General features: G+C 35.2%; 2 protein-coding genes across 7 annotated transcripts; one reads left to right on the top strand and one right to left on the bottom strand.

Annotated features, from left to right (window-relative positions):
* The first annotated feature begins 5,639 nt into the window (after positions 1-5,639).
* TCX2 (TESMIN/TSO1-like CXC 2) lies at positions 5,640-9,982 on the top strand. 3 transcript variants are annotated; one of them, NM_117562.7, is made up of 9 exons: positions 5,640-5,853; positions 6,508-7,173; positions 7,275-7,633; positions 7,720-7,791; positions 7,877-8,057; positions 8,144-8,239; positions 8,336-8,402; positions 8,495-8,642; positions 8,722-9,982. In NM_117562.7, the coding sequence occupies exons 1-9, from the start codon at positions 5,791-5,793 to the stop codon at positions 9,092-9,094; spliced, it is 2,025 nt and encodes a 674-aa protein (NP_193213.5). In that variant the 5' UTR covers positions 5,640-5,790; the 3' UTR covers positions 9,095-9,982. The 3 variants fall into 3 exon arrangements, with proteins under 3 accessions (NP_193213.5, NP_001328548.1, NP_001328549.1); NM_001340970.1 differs by lacking the exon at positions 5,640-5,853 and adding an exon at positions 6,034-6,281; NM_001340971.1 differs by lacking the exon at positions 5,640-5,853 and having other exon boundaries at positions 6,286-7,173.
* NET1B (kinase interacting (KIP1-like) family protein) lies at positions 9,267-15,840 on the bottom strand (the record flags this gene model as incomplete). 4 transcript variants are annotated; one of them, NM_001340967.1, is made up of 5 exons in its annotated part: positions 15,700-15,840; positions 15,086-15,159; positions 14,799-15,002; positions 10,643-14,649; positions 9,267-10,547 (listed from the first exon to the last, which is right to left on the bottom strand). In NM_001340967.1, the coding sequence occupies exons 3-5, from the start codon at positions 14,896-14,898 to the stop codon at positions 9,522-9,524; spliced, it is 5,133 nt and encodes a 1,710-aa protein (NP_001329579.1). In that variant the 5' UTR covers positions 14,899-15,002; positions 15,086-15,159; positions 15,700-15,840. The 4 variants fall into 4 exon arrangements, with proteins under 4 accessions (NP_001329579.1, NP_001329578.1, NP_001329577.1 ...); NM_001340968.1 differs by lacking the exon at positions 15,700-15,840 and adding an exon at positions 15,495-15,515; NM_001340969.1 differs by lacking the exon at positions 15,700-15,840 and having other exon boundaries at positions 9,409-10,547; positions 14,799-14,994; positions 15,086-15,160.
* Between the last annotated feature and the right edge of the window lie 477 nt (positions 15,841-16,317).

Below are 16,317 nucleotides of genomic sequence, written 5' to 3'. Positions count from 1 at the left end.
TCTTTTTATAACATGGTTTGTTTATCTCTTCAAGGAGCCGGACATTGGTGATAAAGAAAAACAAGTCTTAATATTATATATATCGGCGTGGCTCCACTTTGTTATATTGAAATCAATATATTGATATGAAAAAATGAAAAAGTTGAAATTCACCTTGATTCGTGAGTACATAAGTCAAAAGAATTGCATACCAACTTTTTTGTACTTAAAGAGAAAAGACGAGAGACTTGCAAAGTCCAAGGTCAGCCCAAAAATATATATTACAATTATTCACATCAATCTAAGAGGAATGGACAAAAAAATTATTACGAGAAAATACCGTTTTTCAAAAAATAATTGTCAACTACAAACTTATCTAATTCATACATGCGTAAAAAATCGACACAGAAATCTTGATTGAGTTAGGATTGTGAATCACAAAACGATACGTAGACATCTCGCAATCAAAAGACACTTAGAAAAAATCATAATATGCAATATAATTCATATAAACTTGTTATTAATTATTTTTTTAAAAAAATCCAAGATCGGCTAGTCCCGCACTTAGGCCGAACGAGTCTAGCTTTCATGCATTCAAACGCTCAAGCATGAAGCATGAAGTACCCGATATATGTTTCATCAAAACATCTAATTTTAGCTTAACATATGGGTTCGGTCTTCAAGCAATCAACTTAAAGTTCTCCCGTAAGCATCTCATCTCTTTTTTTTAAATGGCTATATATAATATCTTTCATTTTTTTTTACTAAGCTAACTCAAATATACGGCCGAGTCGTCACATATTAATTTTTCTATGACTTTAAACAAACTATGTTTATTTATCTTTATTCCAAAGCTTTCAGCAAGTTTTGTAATTTTGTAGCGTCAGTAAATATTTAGAAAGACACTCCTCCATTTATTCTTATGGAGAATCATCTGTTCACGTACCATGTTAATATGTTATTGTTTGATGATATCATTTGTTTGTTGCAACGGACTCATGTCCTCAACTATAAAAGTCCTCGACCAGCGATAGTTTTTTAAAATTCTCCTTATAGGATAGCTCGACTCGGAGCTATACTCCAGACCACCGAACTGGTTCAATTGTCGACTTTCCAAAGGCTAAACCATTCATCCCTAAGTTCTTCTAAAACTAACAAATCCTTAATTCTCCAAAAAATATCCCATTATAATTCAACAATTCAAGAAACTAGACATTTTGTTCCGAGCAATATTTTTTTTAATAGCTTTAGTTCGATTCATAAGTCATAACCTTATTATACAAAAAAAAAATAAAGATTCACCTTACAAACATATGAGACTAAATAATGACTTTGGTACCTTTGGCTTTTTCTTATAGTCATTTTGTGAGAAGCATTGAGAGGGATCTTGACTTACGTACTAATCAAAATGTAAATAATTATTTGTTTTATAGTCTTTAATTCTTTATTAATCTTTGACTAATGATCTGCCACTAAGTATCAAGCTACCTGACATTCGCTAAAAGTTCAACTAACAACTTTATATATAATAGTTTATAAATACTAACAATTATATGTAAAGACTCAATGTATTGCGTTTAATTTAATATGTTTTCTTACATACGAAGGATATCTTTCTTATGTGTTTTAGGTCACGTGATGTGGCATGTAGGCACGTGATCTTGCAGGCAGCATGTTTGGTCGACATTATGATTTTAGCATGGAGCTTCTTTATGCCAGAAGAATTTGCTTTTCCTTCTCTCCATATGTATTACTTTGGAGACTACAATTTATTCAATAATCTAGTCCATATTTTCTATTTTTGTTATAATTCTTTCAATTTTCCATATCATTTTTGCTATTTTTACGAATTGTTTTCCTTTTGTTTTCGGTGTATTTACGACATTTTTTCGCGTTATGCATTTCCTGGATTTGCAGCATCTATATTAATATGTATTACTTTCTTGGTAAATCTGCATCATTGCATGTGTACCAACGATATTTACTTATAGTGTTGAATAATTAGGGAATTCACTATCATTTTACTAAAAGCAATTCGTCATTCAGCTGCATTTTCTGTTTACGTACGGGATTAAAGATTACTCACCGATATTGATATATAACATTTACAAAAAGAAAAAATCAACCCAGTGGTTGGCCACAAAGTCACTAATAGTTCTATATGTAGCTAGCACTCATTTTTAAGTTGTTTGACATCTATAAAGATTGGGTTCAATCTAGCTACCTACCTTATCAATGGGTGTTAGTAAATATCACTTATGTGAGATCCAACGAACAAAGATAAATCAGTATATGACTCTAGCTAGAATGATTGCAATTATTGTAAATTATAAGTGATCTTAGCCATATATAAATGTCGACATTTCACCACATTATTTTTAATAATTATATATAGTTACGGATTATTGTTTAGACTTTAGACTAACTCAATCCGTTTCGTTCAAGCCCATCTTATATCAACATAAAACGTAAAGTTAATTTGAATTTTTTGATCGTGAGTTAGGCCTCAAGACTACAAAGGAAGCATATATATATGCTTAGAAAAAAATGTCCCTCTCACATTACACCAATATAACCACCACCTAACCGTACAACATTCCTACTTTAAAACCAACAAACACATATGTCAAAAGACACATTTTTCAACATTCCTACTTAAAACCAACAAACACGAAAACACCCCATTTTTCATAATTGTGAATACAACTTTATGACCTTACCAATGCCCAAATACCAAATACTGTTAGAGTGTTTCAATTTTTGGAGGAAATATTAAGAAATTCTTAGTATTAATAAAATACATGGTTAATTAGATAGATAGCCTAATTTTACAAAACAAAAACTGTATGATGACAAAATCATAACTAAATTAATAATTATCAATTTGAAGAGAGATTTTACTAGTTTTGTAATTCTAAAAAAAATATCTATATGAAGAACAGTTTTTTTTCACTGTAATCAATATTTTTCTAAAACCAATTACAAGTAGAAAAGTAATTCTTTAGTTTAGAAAACAACACGAACTTTTTTGATGTAATAAAAGTATTAAAAAATAATTTTACCAAGAATTAATACAAATTTAGGAAAAACAAACAATATTAGAGTGATATTTCACAAAATATTTACATGTATTAATTACTATGATATATATATATATATAACAATATTAATTTGTACATATATGTACACTGATGAATTTATACAGATTATTTTATGATATTTGTAATATATAAGATGTCTACATATATAAGATTTTTTTTTTAAACCGTTTTTTTAAATTATCGATTTATAATATTTTTTTACACTTGTCCCAACTCAGATCGAAATAATTTTTTAATTTATAGAGATCGTTAATTTATCGAGTATTGATTTATAAAAGTTTTACTCTATTTAAAATAATGTATTATCAAATAAAATAACATACTAAAATCAACTTCTAATTGTTTGTATTTATGTTTTACATATGTCATTGTTTTATTTTTCATTTTTTGTATGAATGTATGTTTTCTTAATTTAGTTATCCTTATATTTCCTTTTCTTTTCCATCCTTCTTTAATTTTAAAAAGATTACAAGTAGAATATGTAAAAAGCATAAAAATTACAAGGATAGCAGACAAGATGATACAAACTACAAAGGACTGAAGAATAAGTAATGACACTTAATTATCGATTTGGTTTGGTTTTGTTCAGTTCTCTATTTATCTTCCTCCTAATCGATATTTATTTCTATTTTTTTTCTATTTTTTTAATTTATTTATAAATTTGTTACGACATCACTTTTACATAATAATAAAGTGACAATTTTTTATTTTTTTTTAAATTAGACTATTTACAACAATATATATTCGATAATGATGTAATTCGAACAGAATTCATACAATTATCGTTTTAAAGTAAATCTTATATCACGAAAAAAAACATTCGAACAGAAATTATTATGCCATTTTCGTCGTGTGGTCTCTCTTTGACCAATGCAAAGAGAATGGATGGTAGACACAAGATCTGGGTTACATGTCCACGTAGTTCGACGTTCGGACACCGTAACTTGCGAAGCCAATTTAAGTCAACGACTCAACGTCCATCCACGTGTCTGTCTACCATCCATTAGATCCCACCATCTCAATAGCGCACCATAACAAAGTAAACCACAGCGTACATGAACTACTCTTTCGTTATAAATCCATTTTCCCGCCCATTGTCACATAACGCCTAGCTGTCACTTTGTTAATTCCGAAAATACCCATGGGGGAACATGATGGCTCCTAGATAAGGACATGGATATAAATGTAAATTCGGTAAAAAATCACGTAGTAACAAAAACGTAACCCCACCGGCGATTTTATATTAAATTCTTAGGTCTTTTAAACTTTAAAGGCGTTCACGGGGAAGGCATGTTTTTGGCTATTTTTATTAATATCTTGTTTTAGTGGAAACATTTAAAATATAATACGTGAAAAGATGAAATTATTTTTATTACCATAGCCCGGCACTTTGTATTTTAATTACCACATTTTAGATCACAGTAATCATGTTACTCCTATTTTTGTTATGATCGTGAATGATAAAACATAAAATGTGTATATACAACCGACTTTCATGATCTAATGATCACATGGAGACAGTTTTAGTGTACAAAAATAATAGACACATGCAATCATTTCTTTTAGGTAGATCTTAATTATTTGTTAGAAGCGTGTACAAATAATTACAAAGTATTTGTAAGAGAGAAACTATTTGAGTCAAACAGATTGGTACAAGAATGTCTATGACAAGAAAAGGCAATTTTATGCAATAATGTACATGATTTATCGAGCGTTATTTAGTCATTAGTGTAAATCATAATTTATTATTCTGAATAATTGACCATAAACGCTTTCTCGTGATTAGCAAATCTAGTGACTACTGATATATAATTCTCCCAGTTTTAGCCTTATAATGTGCTACTGACCATAAACAATCCTCTCTGTCAGTCGTCAGTCTTTTAATTCTCTCTTCTTTTTTTTCCTCTTATGCACTAAAAAGCGTGCATTACTGTTTCGGGTAATTTTATTTTTTTGTTTGCTAACAAATCCATAAAATTATGATATAGCGTATAGAGAGACATATTAAGCGTGCATGAACTAAGACTTGGTTTTTTCAACGTTATTAAACAAAAAAAAAGACTTTCAACGTTATAAAAACAAAGACGTATTCATTGTTAGTACTTAGTGGCAAATTGCATTGTAAATAAACCACCTAACAAAAGAGAGAAAACAAATTTTTTTTTTATTGCATAGAAACAAAAGAGAAGCAGCAGCAGTGAATAATAGAACTGTAAAATTCTCAAATTCCTTATTCTATTATTTTCTGTCCACTAATAATAACTAAAACAAAAAAGAGAAAAAAGGGAAAAGAAAAAAAAAACTGATGTCCGTTACTTTATTAAAAGGTTTAGGAATCGAGAGAGAGTATATTACTTATACTTGGACTTAGATTGCAGACAAAGCAAAGCATCAAAGATTCATTATTCACTGCTTATACATACACAGATACATAGAGACACTTGTTGTATATAATACAGAGAAAGAGAGACAGGTGTTAGGGCAAAGTTGATAGTAGTGGTGGGTCTGATTTCTGACATAGTCCCCATTTCCCGCCTTTGCTATTGTTTGAATATCTCTCCTCCTCCTCCTTCTTCTTCCACTAAAGACATATATAGAGAGAGAGAGAGAGAAACTTAATAAAAGACTGAGACTTTCCTCAGAGATAAGAAAGAGAGAGAGAGTGACACTGTGTTTGTGGATGTGATTTTTTTTGTTTGTGTGTTGGAAAATGGATACCCCTCAGAAGAGTATTACTCAGATCGGAACTCCAATTTCCAAATCCAGATTCGAGGTTTTTCTTCTTCTGTATAACTCTAATAATTGGTTTGGTCAAAGTTCTGTGTTTTTGTATTTTAATGAAATGTTTTGCTGTTTTTTTGTGCCAATTATCAGATTTCTCTGAATTCTTTTCTAATTTATTGTCATAGAAATTCAGATTTCATAGGTTTAATGGACCAATTATTCAATTCATTTTTTTACAAAAAAAAAAAAAAAAGTACTTTGGTTTTGTGTTTGAAGTCAATGCAGTTAGTTCAAAGACATAACTGTAACTGGTTTTAGATTTGTTTGACTTTGACGGTTTTAGTTGTTTCACATGTTACAGTGAAGTGTTGTTAATTATGATCAGTTATCTCCAATTCTCACTACAAATTCTATACTTTTTGTTTCTGTCCTGTTTTTCTTAAGATTCTTTGAATTGTGGAATCTGTAACCTTAATGGTACAAAAAAGATTCATAATTATAATGCAAATTTTAGTTGTTTTAATCTGATGGTTTAGTTGTTTCTGTCATATTATGATTATTTATCCCTAATTCGCTAAAAGATCTGTACTTTTGTTTCTGTTCTGTCTCATAAGATTCTTTTAATTGGAATCTGTAACCTTAATTACAGTACCAAAATAAGATTCATAATCTTCCCCTTTTTGTGTTTTGTCTGAAAATGCAGGATTCTCCAGTGTTCAATTACATAAACAGTTTGTCTCCAATAAGACCAGTCAGATCCATACCAAATCCTAACCAATTTAGCTCTCTGAATTTCACTTCCCCTCCCTCTGTTTTCACTTCACCTCACCTAACTTCTTCTCACAAAGAATCCAGATTCTTCAAAACTCACAACTCTTCTTCTTCTGATCCTACCAATTCCGTTGAATCTCAAGAAGACGAGTCTACTTCTCATGAAGAAGTTCCAGCAGAAGGAGAAGATACAAAAGGTCTTAACATAGATGATTGCATGCGAGAAGAAGCTTCAGTTGAAACGAATCTTGATGATTCCGTTGCTTCACCGTGTGGTGGAAATACTACTGATCTTTCGCTTGTTCCTTACGCTCCTACTCGAGGAGAGGATGGTTCTTGTGAGGATAATGGAATGGAGCTGCAGAAGATGCATGATAATGTTCAGGGGAAAACTGAAACTCCGGATTGGGAAAGTTTGATTGCAGATGCTTCTGAGCTGTTAATCTTTGACTCACCTGATGCTTCTGAGGCTTTTAGATGCTTTATGATGCAGAGAGCATCAAACTCTGAAGCACGTTTTAGAAATGGTGTGGAGAAGCAAACAATGCAGCACGATTCAAACAAGGAACCGGAGTCCGCGAATGCGATTCCTTATGAGGTAAACTCAGGAGTAATATCACAAGTAGTTATCTTCAGTGTTTTATAAATACTTACTGTCTCTAAAAGAGTTGTCTTCTTGGTTTTTGTTTTGTGTGATAGGCTGTTTCACTCTTGCACCGTGGTATAAGAAGACGTTGTCTTGACTTTGAGATGCCCGGGAATAAGCAAACATCAAGTGAGAATAACACCGCGGCTTGTGAATCCTCTTCGAGATGTGTTGTACCGAGTATTGGTCTTCATCTAAATGCCATTTTAATGTCTTCAAAGGACTGTAAAACCAATGTTACTCAAGATTACTCATGTTCTGCGAATATACAAGTGGGTTTACAAAGGTCCATCTCTACACTGCAAGATTCTTTGGACCAAACAGAAAATGAAATCCGGGAAGATGCAGATCAAGATGTTCCTGTTGAACCAGCTTTGCAAGAGTTAAATTTGAGCAGCCCTAAGAAGAAGAGGTAAGATTTTTTCCTTTAAGAGTAACTCCTCTGTGTAGAGTCCTTTTATCTCTGTCTTAATAACTGTTGGCATGATAAACACACAGGGTTAAGTTGGATTCTGGAGAAGGCGAGTCGTGTAAGCGATGCAACTGCAAAAAGTCCAAGTGTTTGAAACTGTAAGCTCCAAAGTTCCACATTTTTGATCTTTGGCCCTTCAAAAAAGTTTGGTGTTTTGAGTCTTCTGATGTTTGTGTGGTGCAGTTACTGTGAATGCTTTGCTGCTGGAGTCTATTGCATAGAGCCATGTTCATGTATAGACTGCTTCAATAAACCTATCCATGAAGACGTTGTCCTGGCGACTCGCAAACAGATTGAATCTCGGAATCCACTTGCATTTGCTCCTAAAGTCATTAGGAACTCTGACTCAGTTCAAGAAACCGGGGTAGGATTCTTTTCCCCGTCCTTTGATTCCTCTGCATCATCCATCTATCTTGCTTGAAGTTATAATAATATTGTAATGACACACAGGATGATGCAAGCAAAACTCCAGCTTCTGCGCGCCATAAACGTGGCTGCAACTGCAAGAAATCAAACTGTCTGAAGAAATACTGTGAATGCTATCAGGTTTTTATTTTCCCTCATCGATGTGCTTTCAATGGTTCCATGTGATTAACTTCCTATGGCCTGATTCCGGTAATTTGGTATGTTGTTTCTTTAAAGGGTGGTGTGGGCTGTTCCATAAACTGTAGATGTGAAGGATGTAAGAACGCATTCGGCCGGAAAGATGGTTAGCTTCTCTGCTTCTGAGTTTTCAATTTTTCATTACTAATAACCTCACATTCTCTTTCTGATTCTGATTCTGCTTAATGAATATCTCAGGGTCTTCCATTGACATGGAAGCCGAACAAGAAGAGGAAAATGAAACATCTGAGAAAAGCAGAACAGCCAAAAGCCAACAAAACACTGAGGTTTTAATGAGAAAGGACATGAGTTCTGCTCTACCTACGACACCAACGCCGATTTACAGGTAGAATATCAAATTCTAGAGGACTTTTTATGTGAGTCTATATCACCTGAGTAGCTGAGTTTTTTGTTTTTTTTTTCAGACCAGAACTGGTTCAACTACCTTTCTCATCATCTAAGAACAGGATGCCTCCTCCACAGTCTCTTCTTGGAGGTGGATCTTCCTCAGGGATATTTAACAGTCAATATCTAAGAAAACCAGACATTAGTTTGTCTCAATCCAGAATCGAGAAGTCATTCGAGACAGTCGCAGTTGATGGAGCTGAACAAATGCCTGAGATTCTCATCCATTCCCCTATACCTAACATCAAGAGTGTCTCTCCCAACGGAAAGAGGGTCTCTCCTCCTCATATGGAATCATCTAGCTCAGGCTCAATCTTAGGGAGAAGAAATGGCGGGCGGAAACTGATATTGCAGTCGATTCCATCGTTTCCTTCTCTCACTCCCCAACACTGAAAGCATTTGGTGTTGTGTAGCTAAGGAAATTCTTTGAATCTTTTTCAAGGTGAAAGATGATATAAGTCAACTTCTAGTTGGTAGTAAGTTAGCACTTAGCACACTTTTAAATCTGTAGTCTAGTCGTTGTGTAATAAAGATGTCAATCCATCATGTTCTTCACAACAAAACCAAACATTTCTTGTAATATAGGTTCCTTCTCTTGAAGTTCTACTATATCGAAACATACTGTGTCTGCTTCTAAAATCCGAGTTTCTGCCACGTTTCTCATTCAACCCCAGCACTAGCTTTATTTTAAAATACATCTTAAGCTAGTTGCTACAATATTTCAGAAATCATATCATATTATACTCTTCTAGAGTCAGTTCAATGAATATCTTTACAATAATCTATGAAAGACTAGATGTAATTTACCTTATGAACCACCCTACTCTTCTTTAGTCGAAGACCTTATACACCCGCAGAACCGGTTTTTCTTCTTTCTCGCACTTCTTTTTCCGCCCTTATGAATAATGTCTCTCAAGAGAATCACTGTCCTAGTCTCTGAAAACATTTTCCTTCCTTTGCTTTTGGTGCCATCTTCAAGCTTCAGAACTGTTTGCTCAATGTTCTGCATTTTGTTTTGCAGCTGCTCTATCTTCTCAGACCCGCTTCTTGACTTCTCCACGACCACCTTTCTGTATATATCTCTGGCATCTCCAGTCTCTTCAATTTCCTTTGAAAGAATCTCGTTTGTGTTTTCCAGCTGCGAGACAGCTTCTTCCATTTCTTTCAACTGTCTCTTCACTATAACCAAATCAGCGTTGCTGAATCTTCTTTGTTTCTCATTCATCTCCAGCTTTCTTTTCAGATCTGTTAGGCTAATCCGGAGACTTGACAGTCTCCTTGAATCAGACAAAAGTCTCTCCAGAATCTTTGCCTTGTCTTCGATGTTTCTAGATAACTCTAGTTTGTCAACAACTCCAACCGCTTTATCAGATTCTATAGAGGGATTCCGGCTTTGATGACGGAGATTGGAGTTCAATGACCTCTGCGGTTTGTTACTGTTGATGAGAAAGTTTACACTGGTCTCTGATTCAGCAGATTCATCCCAAAACTCAAACATGTCATTGGAACCATGACTAGTTCCCTGGCTTCTGCCATAGGTCAGGGAGTCTGTGACTTGATCACGAGGATTGTCTTTCATTAATAATTCATTTTTCACCTCTGTCATCTCAGGCCTCAATCTTGGCTGTCTAGATTCACCAGTGACCTGGTCATCAGGTTGTATATTTTCAATCTTCCTGCGGTCTCTGCGTTTTTGGGAGGTGCTTCGTGTTATTTGCCTTGATAGCCTGCCTTTTTCTTTAACAAATGCTTGTTCGATGGTCTTAATACTTGGATTAATTTCCTTCAGAATCACAATTCCATTGCATGGGCTGGTGGTACTGCCGCTTTCTTCCAGATTGTTTCCCTGAAAAAAATGGAAATGTTTAGAATTATTTAAGATCGGTACAGCGAGAAAGATGAGTTGACATTTGAAATAGAAGAACGAGTGCAAAAGTTTACCACTCTTTGTTGATAGGCTGTTGCAGGAAATTTCGTTAAAGCATGTGTACTTTTCTCAAGGGCTTTTACATCCCCTGCCAAAGATGCTATCACAGGATCATAAGCTGACAACTGACTCTTCAGCTCAGTCACTTGAGACTCCAAAAATCCAACTGTTTCTTTCATCTGTTTAATCTTAGTCGTTTTCGTAACAACTTCATCATTGAGGTTTTCACAAACTCCTGAGAGTTCGTTAACTTTGTTCTCAAGAATGAGTTCACGGATAGCTGAGACCTGAAGATCAAAGTAGAAAGATGTTGCCGCAGAATCCCAAAGTCCAATCTCATTGCTTTTCTCTTGCAGCTCCAAACTCAGGTACTCCTCTCGAACCTGTTGTCGTTGAATTTCTTTGTTTAAAAACTGTACCTCTGACTCCAAATTCTCATTCAAAGCGTTAAGTTTTCTAATCTCTTCCTCCTGTCTTCCAGCAACATCTGACAGTTCAGAAATCTGCCACTCTAAATTTGCCCTCATCCGTCTTGAGTCTTCATAGTCTTTCCTCAGCTCCTCAACTTCTTTGTGCAGCTCTTCGTTTTCATTGTTTGTGGCCTTGAGCATATGCTCTGCTTCTAGGATCTCCATTTCCCTATGTTCCAAGATTTCGTCTACATTAGAAACCTGATGTTCCAAGAGTCCAGTTAAGAAGTTGTCTTCTTCAAGGCCTTCCTGTAAATTTTCCAGCATCTTGTTAAGACCTTGACTTTCTTTCTCTTTACCTTCTAACTTCTTCTCCAGTGTCTCAACCTTGCGCTTCAGTCCCGTACTAATTTCTCGTAAACTGCTTACAGTTTCAACAAAATCTTCGACCTCCTCAGCCATTTCAGACCCAAAGGACCTGTAAACAACACACGTGTTACTCAAAGCAACAGCCTCCTGAAGAATTGCATCATTTTCTTCCTCAACTACATGCATTCCATCTTTAAATTCTGAAAATTTCAGAAGCAAAGTTTTGTTATCATTGAGTGTATAGGAATAATCTTGTTGCAAAACCATGTATGAGTCATGCAAACTCTCAAACTTCAAATTCTCAAATTTCAGTTCAGCTCTCAGCTTTTGCTCTTGTTGCTCTCTTTTGATCAGTTTTGATTTCAACAACCGGTTCGCTTCCTGTAGATCTTGCTTGTCCTTTTCAAGCATTCCACACTGATGTATTTTAGTCTTTAGATCTTTTTCGAGTATGTTCTTCTCCGATTCGAGCACCAAACCATCTGACTGGAATTGTCCAAGTAGAGATAAAAGCACCGAGTTCTCAACTACAAGTCGATGCATCTCATATTCAGCACTGGAGAGTGAACCTTTTAGGCTATCAATCTCTCCCAAAGCACGTGAAACTGAAATTTGGTCTTTTGTAATCTTCTGTTCAGTCTTGCAATCTGCTTCAACTTGAAGTGCCTTTATCACCTGATAGATTGCACCTCTCAAGCTATCAATCTCATCCAAAAATATTTCTGCTTCCATCTGCTGCTCGAGATTCTCACTTTCCAGCTCAGCAATGAGTTTCTCGGAAAATTCTGATGCTTCAACATGCTTCTGACACTCAATCAGGAGAGAAAAATTCTTCTGCTCTAGATCTTCTATAAGCTTTTGCAAGATGAAGATCTCGACTTGTTTGTTTACAACTCTGTCAAGCTCATCCTCGTACTCTCTTTTCCTGGAACGACACTCTTCTCGAAGAAAGCTCACATTCTTCTGAAGATCTGCTAATCTGCTTTCAGTAGATCGTTTGTAATTAGCACTCTCCTGCTTCTCAGCGGCAAGTGAGACCTGTAACTCTTCTACTTGATGGCTTTTGAGCTTATTATCTCTCTGTAAATCAGTATACCTTACTTCCAGTTCTGTATACTTCTTCTCCAAGACTCCTAGCTTCTCCTCAACCTTACACAACTGAGAGACAAGAGATTCTCTTTCCTTCATAAGCTCAGACTTATCATTTTTGAGAAACTGGAAGAAATCATCAAAGCACTTTGACTTATCCCTCAAACTTTCAAGCTCAATGTTTGCACAAGACAGGGATTTCTCTAATACAGAGTTCTTTTCCAAGAGTGTCTGCATATTCGCAGTCATGATTTGCAACTGGGAAACCAAGTTAGCTCTCTCGGCAGCAAGCTCAGATTTCTCTCCTCGTAAAGACTCACATCTTTCTATCAGATCCTTCGCTTTCTCCCTGGAACCGTCTAGTTTGGTGTTTGATTCCAGAAGCAATTTCTCCAAATCAGCATTCCTCTTTAGAATGCTGTCCATTTCACATAGCTTCCCTGTAACAGCATTATTTTCGTCTCTCTGATTGGTGCATAACTCGACTAGCTTCGAGTTCTCGTCTTGTAGTTTCTTCACGGAGTAGGAAAGAGATTCGGGATCGAAACCTGTGAGGCTTACTTGGTCAATTAGTTTTTGGTATCTCCTATTCATGCTGTCAATATTACCCTTCACACAGTGGATCTCTACTTGAAGGGCACTGCTCTGGTTCATCTGTTTCGCAACTTCTTCCTCGAGCTTTTCTTTCATTTTCTTCAAGCAAGAGATCTCATTTTTCTGAATCTCCAAGGAGATAGAAGTGTCATTTATTTCGCTTAAGTTTCGGTTTTCTTCTTTAGAGCTGATGTCACCTTCCAACTTACTATTTCGCATCTCCAGTTCTCTCAACATTTGAATCCGGCTATGAAGTTCTGAGGTGAGAACCTTCTGCTCCTCTTGGGATTGAGAATGCAAACTCTCCAAATTTCGAAGGCTAGCTCCAAGTTCTGAAAACCGCAATTGTTCTTCTTGCATTACAGCTTGAAGCTTTTCAATCTCGTTTTGCTTCTGGGAAAGTTCTTGATCCTTAGCTGACATTTTGTGCGCTAGATTTTCTGCTTCTACCTTCATTGTTTGATTGAAGCTCTCCAAAAGAGCGCATTGTTCCTCCACAGTCTTTATTTTTGCAGCGCCAGCAAGAACTTCACTGCTCAGTCTTTTGGCATTATCTTGAGCATGAGAAACTTCTCTCTCTAACTTTGATATTGTCTCCAAACACTGCTGATATCGAACATTCAAGTCCTCATTGACTTCGTTCAACTTCAGAAGTTCTTGTTTCAAAGCTTTGATTTCAGTTTCTGCTTGTTCCGATTGGTCCCTGAATACTCTAACACTCTCCTCCGCATCTCTAATTGTCTTCTCTAAGGAAGATATCAACTCAAGGCTTTTATTGTATCGTAGCAAGCCAGCCTCCTTCTCAGACTGCAATCTAGAAAGCTCTTTCTTGAGACTCATGGCTTCTCTTTCTGCTTCAGACACTCGGTTAGTGAGCCCCTTCGCATATTCTTGCCCATGAGAAATCGATGCTTCCAAATCCGCTATTCTCTCAATGGCTTGACTATACTGAAGAAGCCCAGTATCCCTCTCCACCTCTAGCTTTGCAAGAGATTCCTTGAGTATTTTAATCTCAATGTCAGCTTTGCAAGCACGTTCATCAAATCCTTTAACATCCTTTTGAGCATCGTTGAGTTCCTTTTCAAATCTGGATACTTTGCTCAAGATTAACTGATATTGGAGATTCAAAGCTTCCTTTTCAGTCTGAAGCTCAAGCAATGTTCTCTTTAAGGTTTCAACTTCAGAATCTGCTTCGTGAGAATCAGAAGTTCCATCTAATTTATTCATCTGACTAAAACTCCTTTTACTTTTAGTACCATCCTTTTGTAGAGCTTCTGTATCTGCTTCTGTACGAGGCTCAGAAGAAGATGATGCAGAATCCTCAATCATGTCAAAAGACATCTGGTTAGGAAACGCCTCAACCATGACTTTATGCGCACGCCGAAGCTCCACAGTTGTATGATCATACCTCTCAGCTAAAGCACGATAAGCTCTGTATAGCTCTTCCACCAGTTTCATTAGCTCTGGACGTTTCTTGAAGTACATGTCTGCCCTTCTTGCAAACGAATCTGCATCAGCTTCGATGAGCTTTATCATTGTCTTGACTTTGGAATCCATGTCTGTTTCAACACAAACAAATATTTCCTTTAAATTGACTTCCAAAAGAAACAAAATATCTTTAAACATACAAATCAAAAGCATTATAATGCCACAATTTTCAAGACTCATAAAAAACACCAAGGAGAAGTCAAGAAAGATTATAGAATACCTGCAAGGTTATCCTGAATCCATTTTGAGTTTTTAGGAATGTGACTATCCCACCACCACGAGTACAACCTCCCAGATTCTGACTGCGACAGACTGGCCATAACAGCTGCTGCAAGAAGCTCAACGAACGGGTTCTACGCCAAAGTAAACTACTTGATTCCTTTGATCCTCTACTAGTATGCTAGAAACTAAGAATTCTACAAAACTGAAACAAAATGACCTTATAATCAAGCTAAACAACGAAGGAAGTTACATTAGATTTAAATTGCTTTCCCAATGCAAACAAACCTTTGCACTGTGGATTTGTACTTAATGCTAAATATCAATTTGGTGTCCTTAAGAATGATAAACACTGGATCGTCCTGAACAAGAAAAAAAAAACAGCAATCTTCAGAGAGATAACACACAAAACTATCTTCAAACAAGGCATAGACAAAGATACAAACATGAGTAAGCTTTTTAATGTATAACAAAACACAATCAAGAAGAGGGAGAAAAGGGAAAAGCTAGTCTTTATGTTTCATAAGAATTGAGTTGGTACAAACTGAAAACTGCAGACTTCAGGAAAATGTATCATAGAGAGACAGACACTTCATCAACCACCAATAATAGAGACAGCAAATAACAATTCTTCGTCAAACTTTGGGAACAAAACTAATCAAACTTATATACACAAACAAAGCTAAACAAATCTTACTTGTAGATGAAATTAACCAGAAATATGAAAATGGGTAGCAACAAAATTGCCAAAGGAAGTAACTTTATCGAAATTCAGGAGAAAAACTTGTGATGAATGCAAGCAACAGCGACACAAAGATGACAACTTTCGATTGAAAACTGAAACATCAAGCGAAAACGATTTATCTCAGAGAATTTCTAAAGGATCAAAAGCACTTACTTACCCAAAAAGAAATATATACAAAGGGTAAAAAACAAGAACACAAATTCAATCACTTGACTCTTCAGTTTCAGACATCAATGGAGGAGAACCACAGAGACACACAACATTCTCTTCTCTCTCTCCTTCGTCTACACTGCGTGACAAGAGAATAATTAGTATGATTGGCGCATATAGTAAATATTCGATTTTTAATAATTTTTCTTACCTTTTTTTTGTAAAAATAAATTTTCTTACCTTTTTTTTGTCTATATCTTTTGGACTCTTTTTTATCTTGGTGTCATTTTGTAATTAAATAGTAGAAAAATTACCTGTTTAACGAAATTTAAGGAAATTTTTGTATCTTTATAGGAATATGGTTTAGTGAAAGAAAAAAAAAAGGATTTTAAGTGTCGGCAATATGATAGGATTTAAATATGAAAGACTTTGATATGCAGAGAGGCACAAATGTGACATATCAAAAATTTCAACATACGACAAATGTGTCCACATTAAATACAGTAATTTCAATAATGAATAATGTCTTAGATATCTTTGTTTAATTTAATTTCGACAATGATTTATTTTAGATTATGTAATCTGATTTTTTAGTCTAAAATGATCAACTGTATAAAGAAAACAT

The sequence above is a fragment of the Arabidopsis thaliana genome, chromosome 4 (assembly GCF_000001735.4).
Source record: "Arabidopsis thaliana chromosome 4, partial sequence".
NCBI classification, from domain to species: domain Eukaryota; kingdom Viridiplantae; phylum Streptophyta; class Magnoliopsida; order Brassicales; family Brassicaceae; genus Arabidopsis; species Arabidopsis thaliana.
This window is presented reverse-complemented; position numbering and strand designations above follow the sequence as displayed.